The sequence below is a fragment of the Paramisgurnus dabryanus genome, chromosome 15 (assembly GCF_030506205.2).
Source record: "Paramisgurnus dabryanus chromosome 15, PD_genome_1.1, whole genome shotgun sequence".
NCBI lineage: Eukaryota > Metazoa > Chordata > Actinopteri > Cypriniformes > Cobitidae > Paramisgurnus > Paramisgurnus dabryanus.
This window is the reverse complement of record NC_133351.1, coordinates 6,819,549-6,837,291: the sequence shown is the minus strand read 5'-3', so window position 1 is coordinate 6,837,291 and position 17,743 is coordinate 6,819,549. Positions and strand designations below refer to the sequence as shown.

The 17,743-nt window shown below is 38.6% G+C and overlaps 1 protein-coding gene across 1 annotated transcript in view; it reads right to left on the bottom strand.

Moving 5' to 3' along the window:
* The window catches only part of cwc22 (CWC22 spliceosome associated protein homolog), a 54,596-nt gene extending 37,111 nt beyond the window's left edge, over positions 1–17,485 (bottom strand). The window contains exons 1-13 of the mRNA XM_065252222.1: positions 17,396–17,485; positions 12,457–12,550; positions 9,083–9,291; positions 8,009–8,061; positions 6,995–7,096; positions 6,629–6,889; positions 5,473–5,601; positions 5,215–5,383; positions 5,082–5,135; positions 4,832–4,967; positions 4,549–4,755; positions 1,524–1,586; positions 833–931 (exon numbers count right to left, since the gene is read on the bottom strand). Coding sequence (XP_065108294.1) covers positions 833–931; positions 1,524–1,586; positions 4,549–4,755; positions 4,832–4,967; positions 5,082–5,135; positions 5,215–5,383; positions 5,473–5,601; positions 6,629–6,889; positions 6,995–7,096; positions 8,009–8,061; positions 9,083–9,291; positions 12,457–12,550; positions 17,396–17,458 — 1,639 coding nt within the window. The 5' untranslated portion in view covers positions 17,459–17,485. The remainder of the gene's footprint in view (positions 1–832; positions 932–1,523; positions 1,587–4,548; positions 4,756–4,831; positions 4,968–5,081; positions 5,136–5,214; positions 5,384–5,472; positions 5,602–6,628; positions 6,890–6,994; positions 7,097–8,008; positions 8,062–9,082; positions 9,292–12,456; positions 12,551–17,395) is intronic.
* Positions 17,486–17,743: the final 258 nt, after the last annotated feature.

Here is a 17,743-nt window from a genome sequence, read left to right as displayed (position 1 = left end):
TGCGCTGTTATTGGTTGAGCGGATTTATTACATTCTGCAGAAAAGGAGGAGTGGCGTTTATTGCATTTTGGGGAAAAGGGAGAAAAGATGACAGAATAACACGGCGGATATTGTATTTTGCATAAAATAAAGAATTCACTTTTAAATACTGACCTGATACAATACTGATTTGGGTGGTAAATATTTTTTTTAAATGGCGTTTATTGCATTTTGGAACCAAACTCTTCAAAAAGCCAGTAGGAAATCTGTCTTAAGCTATCTTGTTATATCTCTTCTCATGTCTGCAAAACCTGTGAATGTAACATGAGCCTATATTTTCGCAGTTTCAGTCGAGCACCTTAAAGCATTAGTTTGTGCTTACTTGCGCACATGAACAAAACTGCAAAAAGGCCGGTTAAGGTGTTTACATGCAACGCAAAATCTGAGCAATGAGCAAAAAACTACCTGTGCCGATCGCTTTTGCTTAAGCCGTTTATGGGCTTTCCCCGATAAAATAAAACCATTTAACGTGTTTACATGACCCCACACATTATCAGTTTACTAATCATAAGACATTATTAGTTAACCTAAAATAGCAAAATGATAGTATGATATAATCCCTTTAATGACTGGAACACAACATGCTATGGAACAGCCATTCCCTGATGGTTGTAGTGTTCCATGCGGTTTCCCCACAGCTCATGGACCCAAGGGACCACATGAGCAGGATTATCTAAAAAGAAACTAATGCAAAACATTGTCCTCAAACACGCACACATGTAATGCAACTCGTACATAAGAACAGGACTCATAAATAAATAATAAAGATGTGAAAAGAAGTTTGAATAAATACCTTCACCAGCCGCCTCCTCTTCATCTTCCTCATCGTCATCATCATCACCGCTGCCGTCAGCATCCTCACCAGAATCGCTGCTTCCCTCGTCCAGAATTTCTGAGGCGTGAAAAAAAGGCCAAATCAGTTATAATGATTGCATTTATCACGCATCTGGTAGATGCTTTTATACAGTCCATTTAAGCAACATATTTTATAAGTATGGGCATTCCCTGGGAATCTAACATGTGTGCAATTGGTGAAATAGCTAGAATTTCACTACAGCAGAGAACTTCACCAATGGAAAAGTCTGTATTAATTCAAATTTCACACTACTTAGGATACATTAAAATTTGACTTTAGGAAAAGTGACAACCGTAACACATAAACACACTCCCCTCTTTGCCGAGGTCTCCCACTGGCGCCTTAGGTCACCATTCTGTTCAGTCACTTTCTCCACTACTGATTAATTCTATTAGACTTGCTTCTTAAGCTGTAAACGGAGTAATCATCTCCATATCCGAAAACAAGCTGCTCAAATCGTCACATTTAAGAGCCACCATTTCTGCTTCCCTTACCATATGGCCATCTCCAGTCCATTGCGCAATTAGCACGCAATTAAAATAGGAGAGATGGAAATCAAAAGGTGTCTATTTTAATAGGTGGCAATGAGAAAAACTGTATGCATACAGCGAACGATTCATTAACTCACCCCGCTTAATTGTTTTGTACTTCTCTTCATTCTCCAGGAAGTTGGGATCCAATTTGAAGACATCTGTAAAAGAAACATTGTTGACGTAAGGCAGACCGCAGTTACAATTTTTGCAGCAATTAAGTCAGTGCCAACAAGATGTAATCAGAAGCAATTACCCATAAAGAAGAATTTGTTGTGTATTAGTCTGAAAACATAAAAGAGCTTAATGTTATAATGGCTGTTCGCGCTCCCTGAAGTCCAGCTTGTATGAATTTTCAATTAGCATGCTTTGTCTCGTAACCCTCAAAAAACATATTTGTCCATAAACATCGCTATAGCCTCAATTGCACACAAACGATTGTTAAGATTGCAGTCTCCGCTTTCAGGGGATGGAGTTATTACTTCCCTCTTGGGTGGCTTTAGAGAAAAGGAAGTCATCTATTATGTTGGTATCAGGGTAATTAGCTGCTGAACGTGAGAAATCGAGAGCTGGCAGTTTAGTTACATACGGTAGTGAATCTTTTTCGCTCAGCACTTCAGCAGAAATGATTAAGGCAAGAGATACTTTCAACACTTATCAAATCAGGCGTTCAATTCTGACACATTAATAAAAGATAAAAAAACGTAACCAAAACGCAAGTCATATTTGAAAAAGAAATGTGCAAACGTTCTACACAACTGAAATCCTGTATCTGCACTGTAACGAGATCCCATACAGGTGCCTTACTGAGATCATGTTTAGGTGCTTTACTGAGATCCCGTATAGGCACTTTACTGAGATCCCGTATAGGCGCTTTACTGAGATCACATATAGGCGCATTACATTCGATCACGTATAGGAAATTTACTGAGATCCAGTATAAGTGCTTTACTAAGACCACGTATATACACTTTATTGAGATTGCGTATAGGAGCTTGATTGAGATCCCGTATAGAAGCTTTACTAAGAGACCGTATAGGCGCTTTACTGAGATCAAGTATTGGTGCTTTACTGAGATCACGTATAGGAGCTTTACATTCGATCACGTATAGGAGCTTTATATTCGATCACTTATAGGAGCTTTACTGAGATCCCGTATAGGCACTTTACTGAGATAATGTATTGGCGCTTTACTGAGATCCCCTATAGGAGCTTTACTAAGAGACTGTATAGGCGCTTTACTGAGATCACGTATATGCGCTTTACTGAGATCATATATAGGAGCTTTAACTTCGATCAGGTATAGGGGCTTTACTGAGATCCCGTATAGGCGCTTTACTGAGATCACGTAAAGGAGCTTTACATTTGATCACGTATAGGAGCTTTACTGAGATCCCGTATAGGAGCTTTCCTGAGATCCCGTATAGGCGCTTTACTGAGATCATGTATTGACGCTTTACTGAGATCACGTATAGATGCTGTACTGAGATCACGTATAGGAGCTTTACATTGGATCACGTATAGGAGCTTTACATTCGATCACGTATAGGAGCTTTACTGAGATCCCGAATAGGCGCTTTACGGAGATCATGTATTGGCGCTTTACTGAGATCACGTATTGGAGCTTTACATTCGATCACGTATAGGAGCTTTACTGAGATCCCGTATAGGCGCTTTACTGAGATCATATATTGGCGCTTTACTGAGATCACGTATAGGCGCTTTACTGAGATCCCGTATAGGCGCTTTACTGAGATCAAATGTAAAGGTGCTTTACTGAGATCATGTATTGATGCTTTACTGAGATCCCATATAGGCGCTTTACTGAGATCACGTATAGGAGCTTTACATTCGATCACGTAAAGGAGCTTTACTGAGATCACGTATTGATGCTTTACATTCGATCACATATAGAAGCTTTACATTCGATCACGTATAGGAGCTTTACTGAGATCCCGTATAGGCGCTTTACTGAGATCACGTATAGGCGCTTTACTGAGATCACGTATAGGAGCTTTACTGAGATCACGTATAGGCACTTTACTGAGATCACGTATAGGCGCTTTACTGAGATCACGTATAGGCGCTTTACTGAGATCACGTATTGGTGTTTTACTGAGATTACGTATAGGCACTTTACTGAGATCACGTATAGGCGCTTTACATTCAATCACGTATAGAAGCTTTACATTCGATCACGTATAGGAGCTTTACTGAGATCCCGTATAGGCGCTTTACTGAGATCCCGTATATGCGCTTTACATTCGATCACGTATAGGCGCTTTACATTCGATCACGTATAGAAGCTTTATATTCGATCACGTATAGAAGCTTTACATTCGATCACGTATAGAAGCTTTACATTCGATCACGTATAGGAGCTTTACTGAGATCCTGTATAGGAGCTTTACATTCGACCACGTATAGGAGCTTTACATTCGATCACGTATAGGAGCTTTACTGAGATCACGTATAGGCGCTTTACTGAGATCACGTATAGGAGCTTTACTGAGATCCCGTATAGGCGCTTTACTGAGATCACGTATAGGCGCTTTACTGAGATCACATATTGGTGTTTTACTGAGATTACGTATAGGCACTTTACTGAGATCATGTATAGGCGCTTTACTGAGATCCCGTATAGGCGCTTTACTGAGATCACATATTGGTGTTTTACTGAGATTACGTATAGGCGCTTTACTGAGATCCCGTATAGGCGCTTTACTGAGATCACATATTGGTGTTTTACTGAGATTACGTATAGGCACTTTACTGAGATCATGTATAGGCGCTTTACTGAGATCACATATTGGTGTTTTACTGAGATCACGTATAAGAGCTTTACTGAGATCCCATATAGATGCTGTACTGAGATCTTGTACTGGTGCCATATGAAGATCTGATATCAATGGTTAATAGGGATCTCATATCAGTGGTTTATGGGGATCTCGTAGCAGTGCTTTAGGAAGATCTGTTGTAATTGTTTTACAGAGATCCCATATCTGTGCTTTGCTGAGATCTCTTATCAGCATTCAACCAGATAACCTTACCCCACCCCTTACTTAAAGAGCCAGAAAAAGATTTTAAACATTAAATGTCATAAATGAGTGTTACTGATCTTACTCAGGATATCCTCTGTGTTGTAATCATCCTCGAGAGGGAGCATGTGTGTGAACTGGTCCTCCTCTTCAACCAGGTCGAGCCCCTCTGGGACAACGGGGTGGTCCTTAAACCCATCCTTCCTGATGGCAAACATTACCTCAATCATGTACTGCACACGCTTATCAATCTCTGACTCGTGCAAGATGTTCCTCAGACGCTCAAAAATGGCTGAAAAAGAAAATGGCACTGGTTGGACTACTACTTAAACTATGATGAACTTCAGGAACGGTAATTAGGAAAATACCATTGATGCCTCGAGGAGAGACCTCTGTCAGTTTAAGACCACACTCTTTAAGAAAGCTGATGGCCACCTCCACACTATCATCAGTTGGTCTTTCCAACAGGAGAGTCAGCATCTCCAGACACAGGACTTCATGAGCCTGCAAGACAAACAAAAAAATGTTACAGATTTTTTTTCTTAAGAGACACACAGTCTAATCTCAAATATATTAAAAGCATAAATGAAAAGTAATACTTTGAACAGGAGAACATACCACATTCTGGTTGATAAGATGAGCCACAAACTTGGATGCTGTGAGACATTGTTGCTGAAAAAAATGAAACAAAAGAAATTAGAAAAAGATTTAAATAAGCTCCCCGTTACAACCCAGCTTCCTACAGGCTTACTTTATCATTTCTCCTGTAACCTTTCCGAAAATTAAGAATGAGCCTCTTGAGTATCAGTTCCCCGATCTGAGGAAACTTGGAGTTGATGATGGCCACCACAGCAGCGTACACATGGGTAAAGATAGGAGAGGCGGCCTGGGCCTGAAGTGTAGATCTGGCTAGAAGACCCCTGAAGAGACACATGACCAGGACCATCAATGTTTTGGAGACAGGAAAATAAAACAGTTAAGTACAACATTTGACTGCTTAAATCTTTACCTGCCCCTCACTATATTCTCCTGCAGAAGCTCTTGAATAATGTTGGCGATGTTTGAAACGTTTACTTTGTTGATCAGACCATTTATGGATTTCTTTAAGGCTTCCCAGCTCATTCTTTGATACTCCAAACTGTAAAATGAAACAAACAGAATGGTAATGATACATAAATTTTGCATTATTATTAATATTTCATTTTACTATTTAATTCACACATGATGGTTAATCATTTTTTGGACGAAATCCATGTTTCTAATTCTGTACATCATCCTTGAAAATGCTGATGGCGAGATGTTCTGCAGTCTATCTTGGTTTCGTGGCGAACAGCTATTTTTCCCCACCTAATTCCCTGCCTTTATTTGCTCTTGAGTGTAATCCCTGATGTATTGTCTCTCTATGTCCTATCTTCCAGTGTCTGGCCTCAAGCGCAGGATACGGCTGCACTTCTCATGCTATAGATATCTCCCAACCCTGAGGGACGCCTCTATATTTCCTGACTGGTGACCTCCATTCTTCTGCATGAGGAATTTAATCGATCCTTCACTGAATCCATGCGGATGCATTTCCCACCACCTATAAATCACAATCTATTCTTTACATGAGGTCCAATATGGCTTCAAAGTCAATATAATTGAAGACGGATAAACAAAGATCCCCTTTGATACATGGCAATTACTCTTTATTACTTTGCACATTCACACTGGACTTTCAGAACAATGGCTTCAAAATCGGTTGATCGGTATTGGGGTGTATTTTGTATAAAAAGTAACCTAGAGCAGCCAAGAAGAAAAAACATGCAAGTCTAGAGTCCCTGTAGTTGAATTTGTGTTCCTGTATTTCAGTAAGTAGAGCATTATGGTAAATAACAAAGCAAATGGTGGTGATTTCGATCCCAAGGCAACACACAAAAAGGCATCTGCCAAATGCATAAATGTAAATATGGCTAAAAACAATGTTGTAAGACATTTGATGTGATTTGAAAGACTCTACTATTCCCTAACTATGAATAAATTATCCTTCGTTGGGAAAAACAAAAGACTTCTCTAGTGTAAGAAAAGGGCATCAGCTTGACTTTAACAGCTTTAGAATTTTATGAGAAAGGAAAGTTTAGGATTGACACCCTCTCAGTTTGAGACCCTTATCTAACTGTGAAACCAACCTGCTCTTGTCAGTGATCTGAGCCTGCATCATGCGCAGTTTGGCTGGTGGGATGTAGGCCCCACCGGTTCGGGTCAGGATGGGGTCCAGATTCTCCTTCCTCTTCTTTACTGGAGGCTCATCAGCAGGAGGTTCATCATTCTTGGCTGGTGAGGATGACCTTCCCCTCCTCCGGTGTTCCAAATCCCTCTCTCTGCTGGAGCGCCGCTCGTAACGATCCCGGTCGCCATATCGGTCTCTGTCTCGCTCGCGCTCCCTGGACCTGATACAACAACGCAGGAGTGCAAAGAAATGTCAGATCCTAAGGTGGAATATTTTACATCAGTATGAAAAAAAACAACACATTTGCAAAGCACATATTTCTCACCTACGGCCCCTTCCATATCGATCTGGAGGAGAGCGAGATCTGGAGCGGGATCTGGAATGGGATCTGGAGCGGGATCTTGAGCGTGACTTCTGAGTTTTATTCCTTTTATGGAGACAAATGGTGAAGTTTTAACTTTTTATTAAAAGAAAACACTTCCCCTGCCAATGACTAGCATTTTACGGCAATCCATATTTCCGCTATTGTCCACTAGGTGGCACTCCTGATCCAAAAATAGTAAAAACTCTTTTGTATCTGTATGTTTTGATCATCAATCTGAATCTGATTTTTAAAGGATTAGTCCATTTTCTTAAAATAAATCCAGGTAATTTACTCACAACCATGTCATCCAAAATGTTGATGTCGTTCTTTGAGTTTTTGAGCAAAAACGATTGTCTAGCAAAATGATTGTCATTTTTGGCAAGAAAATAAAAAATATGCAATTTTAAACCACAACTTCTCTTCTTCCTCTGGCTGTGTGACGCGCCAGCGTGACCTCAAATAATTGCGTAATCGTTTCGCTAGATAAGACCCTTATGCCTCGTTTGAGATCGTTTAGAGTCCTTTAAAAATTGGAATTTTAAACTGCATTAAAACTGTTAAGTGTTGAGGTCCATTAAAGTCCATTAAAATGAGAAAAATCCTGGAATGTTTTCCTCAAAAAACTCAAAGAAAGACATCAACATTTTGGATGACATGGTGGTGAGTAAATTATCTGGATTTTCTTTTTAAAGAAAATAGACTAATCCTTTAACAAAAATGCAATTATCTCAGCTTTTTGAAGAAACCTTCCCATATTTGATAATAAAGAGGGGATAAAAAGAGAACAAATGAAGATTGGATGAAACAGTTTTTTTGTTTAACAAGCAGAGGGTATGTTCTTTCATTTGATATATTGTTTGTTTGTATATTTAAAGAATCACATTTTCTTAAAAGCATTAAACTTAAAAAAAAAACTCTGGCAGGAAAAGAAGCTTCAAATTTCTGGGTGGATTTCAAGACTCATGGAGGACTTACCTGTCCGGTGAGGGGCTTTGTTGTCTGTTTTTGCTGTCATCATCCGATGCACGCTGGATCAAAGACAAACATGTTGTAGGTGAATGACTGTCATGTAAACTCTAAAGTCTGACTACTTTCAATGCAAAGTGCTAAGCAAGAGACTTACACAACTGTTTGCTAAAAATTGAACTTACGTTTTAACCCTTAAATGCATAAATGTTTCGCCAATCATTATTGCATATTTGGGTCTTTGGCGACCGGGAATGTATTCCATTGTTTAATATAAGTGACTCTATCTTTGTTGGGAGCAGATGCACCTGACCTATAACCACACAGCTTGCACTGCTGCAAAGGGATGGTGGCAAGTGATATCAAAGATCAAACTTACCAATAATGATGTTTGTTGACCTCTATTGTCATTATCAAATATTATCAACGATTCGATTAGTTGTTGCAGCTCTAACTTTGACATTTGTCATTAACTCTTTCACCGCCATTGACGAGATATCTCGTCAATTAAGAGAAAACGCTCCCCCGCCAATGACGAGATTTTCCGTCTTTCCGCAATACCGCTATTATCCACCTGGTGGCGCTCTTCCGCAACTTTTTAAACCCGGAAGTATTGCCCTATGGCAAGCGGCTGCAAGTCCGTGTCTGTTTTAAAGATCGCTCTGAATGGGATCTCTATGAAAAGTCCATCACAAAAATGGAATTATCTCTGCTTTTTGCTCAAACTGTGGTGTTTTTGCAGAAACCTACCCATATTCAAAAGCTGATTACAAAAGAACCACTGAAGGTAGGATGAAACGGGTTTTTTTATTGAAAGCAGAGGGTCTGTTCTTTCATTTGGTATATTGTATGTTTATATATTTAAAGAAGAACATTTTCTGGAAGGCATTAAACTTTGGTGAAAATCATGAAAAACGCTGGCGCTGGCTGGCAACTTTTTTTTAAAAATGCTGGCGGTGAAAGAGTTAAACAGATTCCAAAATAATATACAACATTGGAATGATGAACTAATAACATGCTTAAATTCAAAAATCTATGCAACAAAAAAACATGATCAAAATAATATAATTTTGTCTCTCTCACTTTGATATGTGTGACACTACTCTTCATCTTGTGCCAAACAGCATAATCACTGTCTTCATCGCTGCTGTTACTGTCCGAGTTGCTGGACTCTTGACTGCGACTGGCCTTTGAGGACGCCCTCAGTGCCGGACTGCGTGCTCTAGGACTTCCCTCTCTGGAACCGGATCTCTCAGGCTGAGCTGATCTAGGATGATCCTCATGCTGGCCCTCTGGAAAACAAAACACGAAGACATTGTTAACTAAACTATTGTTAACTAAACTAACGATGAATGAATAAATGAATGGGAATGAGGCAGAAGAAAGAGACTAAATTTTGTAAAGAATACATTGTAAAAAAAAGAGGCTTAGAGGCACTCAAATACGGGTTTACATCATTATTGGGTAAATAAATGCATGATTCCTCTTGTGATATTTACACAAAGAGCTAACACACACAAGAGGACACCGAATTTGTCCTGGGGAGCACAAAAAGCCCATGAAATAATTATAAAGAGCAATGCAATCTGTTGAGATCCCATCTGGGCATGTGACTCAACACCTGCTGTTCTCCTGCTGATCTCTTTGTTGGTTTAAAAGCATCTACTAAATACAAGGAACAAAAACACATCCTAAGCCTAAACGTTTCTTAATTTTTCATATAAGGCTTTTATGATACTGACATCTTAAAGTGCAAACAAAGTGATTTTGGTGCAACGGTTTAAAAATGCACGATCGCTGTTAAAAGATCTTAAAACGCACGGACCAAATTTCAGCAGTCGCAGTAAGAAGTGGCTTTCAAGCAGCAGGTGTCCTTTTCTGTTGTAAATCAAATTTCAATGCCAAATCTAAGCTGTAAACCTGACATTTTAAAAATGCTCTGAAGGACAGATTTAAAAAAGGTTAACCCAAACGAATTCAAAGAATAACTAGATAGACAATAACTTTTTTGAAACATGCTGCTGTTTTTAAATTGAATTATAACAATGACAGTCCAACCATTGGTGACGCAAGGAACAAGGTCAAAGAACATAGATGTAGGTTTTGTTGTCCCAAAATGTATGACAAATCAATGACCTGTCCATCATGAATGTTCTTCACAAACCAAGCAAGTTTGCAGGAAATTGCCATACATCACAAAGAAAAAAAAGATATTGTTTTAAAACAAATTCTCAAATTTTTCCCAAAAGGGATACAGAAAATGGACTGCCGTGCACACTCAGATATAATGCTTACATTTGATCCAAATTGTGCTATTTAACCACAATGATACACAGATTGACCCCTCAACACATCATCGAAAACAGCATGCTATTGGGTGAGAAGTGTCCTTGGGTTTTACAGCGATAATTAGATAAATCTCACTCGAGTGTGGGCAAATATCCCTGTGCAAGTGTCTAAAGACACGCCGACTCGCAGAAAGATATCTGTTTGCAACAGCTCAGCAGAAAACATTTTCTAGACGATAACACGGACTATAAGGGTTACTGAAGTGAGACTGTTGGTGATGAGCTCCAGAGACCAGAACGCAATAGATCAGATAAATAGGCAGAAGTGTTGAGGCTGTGTGTACATCATGATTCTAGATTACTGATTTGCCATTGCTGTATGAAATTCAGGAGACACAACTAAATATTAGCCATAATATTGCAAAACATAAATACAAAAATTCCCCCTGCAACAGCATCCACGCTTTCGAAGAGAATATGCAAGTGTATGCATTCTCTATCTTATCACAAGAGAGACAGAAAATTAATGCCAGGTGTAAACAACCCCTGAGAAATAAAAATAAATACACATAGTCGGTAGAATGCAGGCTTTGTTTGTGGTCATTTTTCACACAACCATGCGAGCTGGACAATCTGTGTGAATCTGCGACAGGTGCATCTACAGTGGAGCATTGATGTCATGCTATTCATCTATGTGCTGACTATAAAAAAGGTAGAAGTAGGTCTCAGCTGTTAGGATAAGGGGGTTTATATGTCAAGAAAAAGCTGAAGCAATCTAAATCAATTTTTATTATTTTCACCCATAATAAGGTCATGGGGTGAGCAAAATTACAATTTCTAGAGATTAAAGTGCACCTATTTCATTGCTAAAAATCAATGTTATTTTGTGTATTTGGTATAATACAATGTGTTCGCATGGTTTATGGTTCAAAAAACATTATTTTCCACATACCATGCATTTTTGTAGCTCCAGATTTCACTCTTTTCCTTAAATGGACTGATTTGGTACAAAACTCATTGATTTGAAAAGCTCCGTGTCCCTGATTGGCCAGCTAACCTGTACGTTGTGATTGGTCTGAATACTTCTGACCTCAGTCGGAAATGTGACGCTCCTTAAGGGCTCGTTATAGTCGTGCGTAGGATTTACGGCGTAGCTGCGAAGGCGTAGGTTCCGAATCGGTTTTCATTTATACTTTAGCGTCGTCGTCGACGTGCAAACACACGCGCAGACCGCTGGTGGGCAGTAACCACGCGTGTAACCACAGTAGCAGAACGAACGTCAAAGAAGAATTAACTTAGCAAGTTAACCCACAAATGAAGAAGAAACAGCAACTTGTTGTGTATAATTTGAGAAGACCAGCAATGATGGAAGTAAATAAACAACGACTTTTGATGCAGTTTGAGTTAAATCACTCCTCAACTTGGCTCATCTTTGTTTTCACCGTCACAAATGGAAATACCTATGACGCAGTTTTTTTTACCTGACGGGAGGGGTTCTGGTTAACCAATCACAGCGCTTGCGGTCCGCGTAGATCTGACGCGCTGTTAAAATTTTTGCGAGGTGCACGTCAGGCTACGCAGAGCTACACACAGGCTACAGATAGTCTCGGGCGTAGAACCTACACATGACTATAAATCAGGCTTTACCATGTTTTAAAGATTCTGTCACAATGCAATGCTAACAGGAGTTAACTCACGAAGCGGGGGGAATTATGATATGGATGGTCTTGTCTATATCACAATCCTAGGAAGTTGCCTACAATCCATGTGTTTGCTGTAGTCCAAGAAAAGAGATTTACGTTGGAAATAATATCTTGTGTCATTGTTTACTTTGGGTTTGTACCTTTTGCATATCGTTAACATGTACTAATACACACTTACACAACAAAGGAAATGTAATAACGTGAATTGGAAAATAGGTGCCCTTTAATAATGCCATCTAGGTATGACGTTGTCATTAACGTCCTGAAAATATAATTTCAAAATGTGGAACAGGATAAGATGCAAAGGCATGAAGTAAATAGCAACAAACTGGGACTTTGAAAAGCACAGATTACCTCTGAAAAAGCAGGGGGATAAACATCTCATGAATAATGCTTTAAAACTCTTTGAAGGTGACTATTGCTCTAATGCTCCAGATTAAACTTTAAAATAAAAGAAGCAGCTCACCGGCAGTCCTCCGGCGCTCATCACCGTCTCCATCCTCAGATGAACTTGTGCTGGTCGTCCTCTGACGCGGCTCCATCCCTCCCGGGCCGGCAGGCTAGAAGACAAAGCGAGGACACGGAGTAAGAACACACTTGTTTTGTAACAGTAAAGTACAGAAGGTCTCAGTGAATTTGTGCGCTGTGATGGCAGTGTCCTAGAAAACAAGATCAAGGGCTGAAAGATAGATTTCTAAATAAAGAACAAAAACTGTGTAGTAGTATTGTATTGTTTACACCTGCTGTTAGCATCAGTCTCGGGTGATCGTATCACAGGTGCTCAGCACAGACAGATTGCCGTTTATTCCTATTATTAAGATTTGAGATAGACCAACATATCTGCCAGCCAGACAGATTTTGGCCAGACGCTGGCTGATTATAATTGATAACTTACAATTACAACTAACATAAGTGTTAGTTCAGGCTTATATTCCAAAAACGAATGTTAAAAAATAACTACATCAGGTTATATACAACTATTGTGACTTAATGCTAAATGACGAATACTTTGCAGCACTCTAAATTTGGTGCTTATAGCATTTGGTATCAGACATTAAGTACTAGGGATGTAACGATTCAATCACGATTCAATCGCGGTCCCCATTAAAAATGCCTGTCTGAAATCGATTCTGAATCGCAAGGGTGCGATTCTTTGTTTTATGCACAGCTTGTGCGTGAACTACAGCATTTGGTCAGTAAGAAGTCCTTATCAATCTAAAATCATTATGAGTCTGAGTCGTTTATAACGTAGAATTAAAAAAGCAACACTCGTTAAGCAAAATCATTCAAAATATTCTTTATTATCATGAAAATACCTGAAACCATTTGAAGAACAGCGTATAAATATTCCTGTGTAGACATTTCCTGGAATAGTGTTTGCAATGATACTTCTTGTGTGGCACAAAGGGAGTTTCTGCATGAGAGCGCCCCCTGGCGTTCGGATGTGCCGGGATTTCACCGTAATTCATTCAAATTCATTCATTGAGAAAACGCGCATTTGCACGGTTAATCGTTACACACCCCTATTAAGTACTGTACACTTTTCAGAAAACAAAGAAATTGGGTCTCATTCATTAAGCATGCGTACGCACAAATTTGTGCGTGAGATGTGCGTACGATTGTTTTCACAAACAAATCATGATTAAAAAAAACCTTATCAAAATTTCTTCTAAATGTATGCAAAAATTTAAAAAAATTTAAACCACGTACGGTATAATCACGTACACTATAATCAAATACTAGGCTATAATTATATTGTTTATAATAATGTTGATATATAAAATTTACATGATTATATTTTCTGTTTATATATTATTATACATGATCTATATTATTATTATATACATTATAGTAATACACTATTATAGCCTACTTATTTTTTCTACACATATAAAGACGATGCACGTAATGTCAAATCCTCACGCTTTCCTTCCTCACTTTTTAAATCTCTATATGAAAGCGTCTGCTTAATGCCTAATGTAAACGTCATGTAAAATGTAATGAGAAGTTCAAACGTCAATCACTTGATCTCCTGTCTGTTTTATTTTAACTTAGATACGGATGTGATTCTCTGTCATATTAATTAAATGTCATATTTGTTACAGCATCCATTTTCTCTCTGCCAGCGCTGCGGAAAGCCCTTATATGGAGCTGGTTTGGGCGTGTTTTATGCAAATTACCAACCTTGTGCACACGGACGCTCATGTAGAACATGATTTTTCAGAATCCATGACAAAAGTTTTAATATTCGTGATTTTTCCCTTGAAAACCCCCATGCGTGCATTTCTGATTTGATCATACATGAGCACATGACGCACAGTCCTAATATTTTGGCGATCGATCTCAGCTTCAGCACAGATAGTAAGGAGCACCAAGATCTCAGCTTTATTCCAGTTTGCAGTCATTTTTCATAGTGAATGTTTATCTGCATTTAAAACCCCTGTGTCACCATAATTTCTCGACATGCATGCCCTCACTACGACACACTCCTTACAGAATCGTTTCTGCCTTTTGTTCACACAGGACGCGTTACGCAAATATTACGGCAATGTTACTAGGTCCCCTTTACAGGAGCAAACCCAGAAACAATTATGGCTTGTGTTTGCGTTTACAAAGGTTGAAAATAACCCAGCATTTTTTTGGGGTGTAGGCCACCAGTAAATTGATTTATAATGAATCAGCCTTTGTTCTCTAGATATCCACCCGTGATTACTTCTGAATGAATTTAGGTAGTGGGACTGTGATTTCTAACCACATGCGTTCCTTGTGCTGTATGAATATAAAAAAAAGTAGCTGACGTAGCATACACAGAACACCCATGAGTGCATTTGCATCTAGTAATGCAGTAATTGCCCGAGTTTCTCACAGCAGCAGTAAAGCATCACTCATTTCAGTGGACATGCCATTCAGCTGCCAGCACCTCTGTTTCAATCTAAATTCAATTTGTTGCTTCAGCAGAATGGGCAGGAAGCAGACGAGTGTGTTCTGTGTGTTGGTAATGCGAGACTCTCTGTGCTGTTTCTGTAACGCTTGCAAACCAACAAGGGTTAAGATGAGAAGGCGAGGACACTCAGAGAATAGCTATGAGCTTTGCCTTCCTCAACATACAAAACGCAACAAGCTGAGATCAGATTATCTGTCCCTACCAAGCCTAATCTGAAGACATACGCAGCGGGTGAATTAAGTGATTTCTTCAGGATTATGGAAAACTGCAGTCCGCCATTTAAGCAGGTAGGGTGGTATTTCAGAGTGTTATATTTTGAGAATGCTGAGTACTCGAAAAATGAATCATTCAGACACAGAGCCATATCAGCACTTTACACGAGACAAAAAAACCCTGACCAGAGAGTCTTCCTGAGAGAGTTTGATATTATGGTGGGGTTACAATACATACATACATACAGTTACGAGTGGACAATACAATCTCAAAATTAAAACATGATATTTTAAGTATTTCTGCAGTAATGATATTTATGACGTATAAAATTATGGAAAAGGAAGGGCATTTTTTACTCATGCTGTGTGACAAAATCAAGTGTAAACAAAGTACAAACTAGAGATGAAATGGTATAAACATTTTACATCACTATGAAACTTCCACAGATTTTCAGTAATTTTCACAGATCCCAGTAACTTCAATCATTAGATAACCATTTAAAATTTGAAAATTATATTACATGTACGTGCACTTTTGTTTGCATAAACATCAAATAAATAAAATTAACATTAATCATGGCACATTTGGGGTCGTGAGATAAATGTTAATCCAGTTCAGATATCACAGAAGTGAATAATATTTTCATATAATCACAGCAGAAATCTGCAAGTCATCTGTCTGTGTCTATCGTCTGCTGTGAGAAATGATTGTACTTTAGGACCCAGTAGTCCCCTTTGTGTGCTTGTATATAATTACAACAAACGGTGTATCAACGATTTGAATAGCGAGGTAAACAAACAGAAAAATTATACTTGATGATAATTAAACTTTTATTTTGAAATGGATGCTTGGACTGTGCACATGTGAGGCAGAGTTAAACACTGTTGCTGTGTCTGAAATGGCCTACTTCCATACTATATAGTATACAAAAAGCACTACTTTGCCTACTATATAGTACAGAAGTAGGCGGTTTCGGACGCAGCATCTGTCTATTAGTCAATATGTTTCATTACAAGATAAGTTTAAATTGATGATTTTATCAAAACACCAAATACATTGACTGATTTTACAATCCCACTATCATGTTATTTAGACACAAAATCTTTTAATTCGCGTGAGGAAGCTGTTGTCTTACGCACACTTTTATGTTATTGGCTATATACCACCTGAGTAAAGGCTTATTACACTATTACATTTCGAGATTAGAAACAAGGTTTCGTCTTATCAGGACTTAATCTGTTGACATGTTGCCCGTATTTAATACAAGCATGGTGACTTCTAAGCTCAACCAACTAACCTTAAAAACAATGTGACCATGCCTGTAAAATCCAAACTAAAGTCTCAATCTAATTATGAAATAAGGAACATTAAAAGGGACAGTTCACACAAAAATGTATAAAAAGTAGTGTTTCTTATTATAGAAATCAAGGGTGTTTCACTGTCTGCTCCTGTTTCCTGCTTTATGTGGAAAACTTTAAATCACAAAAAAATTACTTTAGTTTAGTCATATAATTTTGCAAAGATATTTATTTATGAATATTTATTTTCTGCATTACAAAAAAATTAATTTAAGAAACTAAATACATTCAGTCCAACTGAGTCTTGAACTGAATAAATAAGAAAAAGTTGCCAACTAGATCACAGAAAAAATGTCAAAGAAATTTCCTTAATGACATTTCCTAGAAAATTTTAGAAAACACATAACCAGCAAAAGCTGCCCTGGTGAGCTAGTCTCCCGACTTGGTTTTGTTGATGTATCAAGCTGGTTAAGCTGTGTTGTGGTCAACTTTTAAGCTGGACAGGCTGGAAGACTACCTGACCCACGAGCTTGACCAGCTTTGCCAGGCTGGGAGGACCAGCTTAAACCAGCTACCAGCTTATGTATCCTTATAGTATGAGACTCACTTGATAAGATGTTATTGTCTCACGGTATCTGTACGCTAACTTAAAGTAATTTCTCTAGGAAACTTTATTTGATTTTAAACATAATCCATTCTTAAACCGAAGCTTTAAAACTAACAGGCTTGCAAGTATGTTCAAATAAACGTTTGCTAATGTTTACTAACAGCATGTATGTCTGTATTACACGCAAATGGTTTCAAAAACATTTCTGTAGCGCCATCTGCTCCATGTGTATCGGCCCAGCCCGCTAAAACCCGATGAAACACATCTGTCTGACTAACGGCGGTTCCGTGCGGTCAAACATAAATAACAGTGGATAAATTATACAAAATAATGCCGTTCGTACCTCATCTCTCGATGCAGGATCCATATTTATAGCCGTTTTTGATTCGTTTGTCTCGGTCGCCATCTTTCCCGTCGTGTTCCGGAAGTGATGCTACGGAAGCCGGCGAGTGTCAAACACAAAACGCGTTTTACTCAACTATCACTCTACATTAGTGAGAATGAGTGGGAGACGATTTTCATACAGTATCATGGCCTGATCATAAAAATAAGTACTATGCGTCATGAAACACTGATTTATGGTTATGTTTTGTCCAAGAAAGTGTAATTTAAATAAAAAGACGAATCCGAAGAAATTCGTTTTATTTGTTATTATTGTTTCCAAATGTTACAGGCTATGTATGCAGCTCTT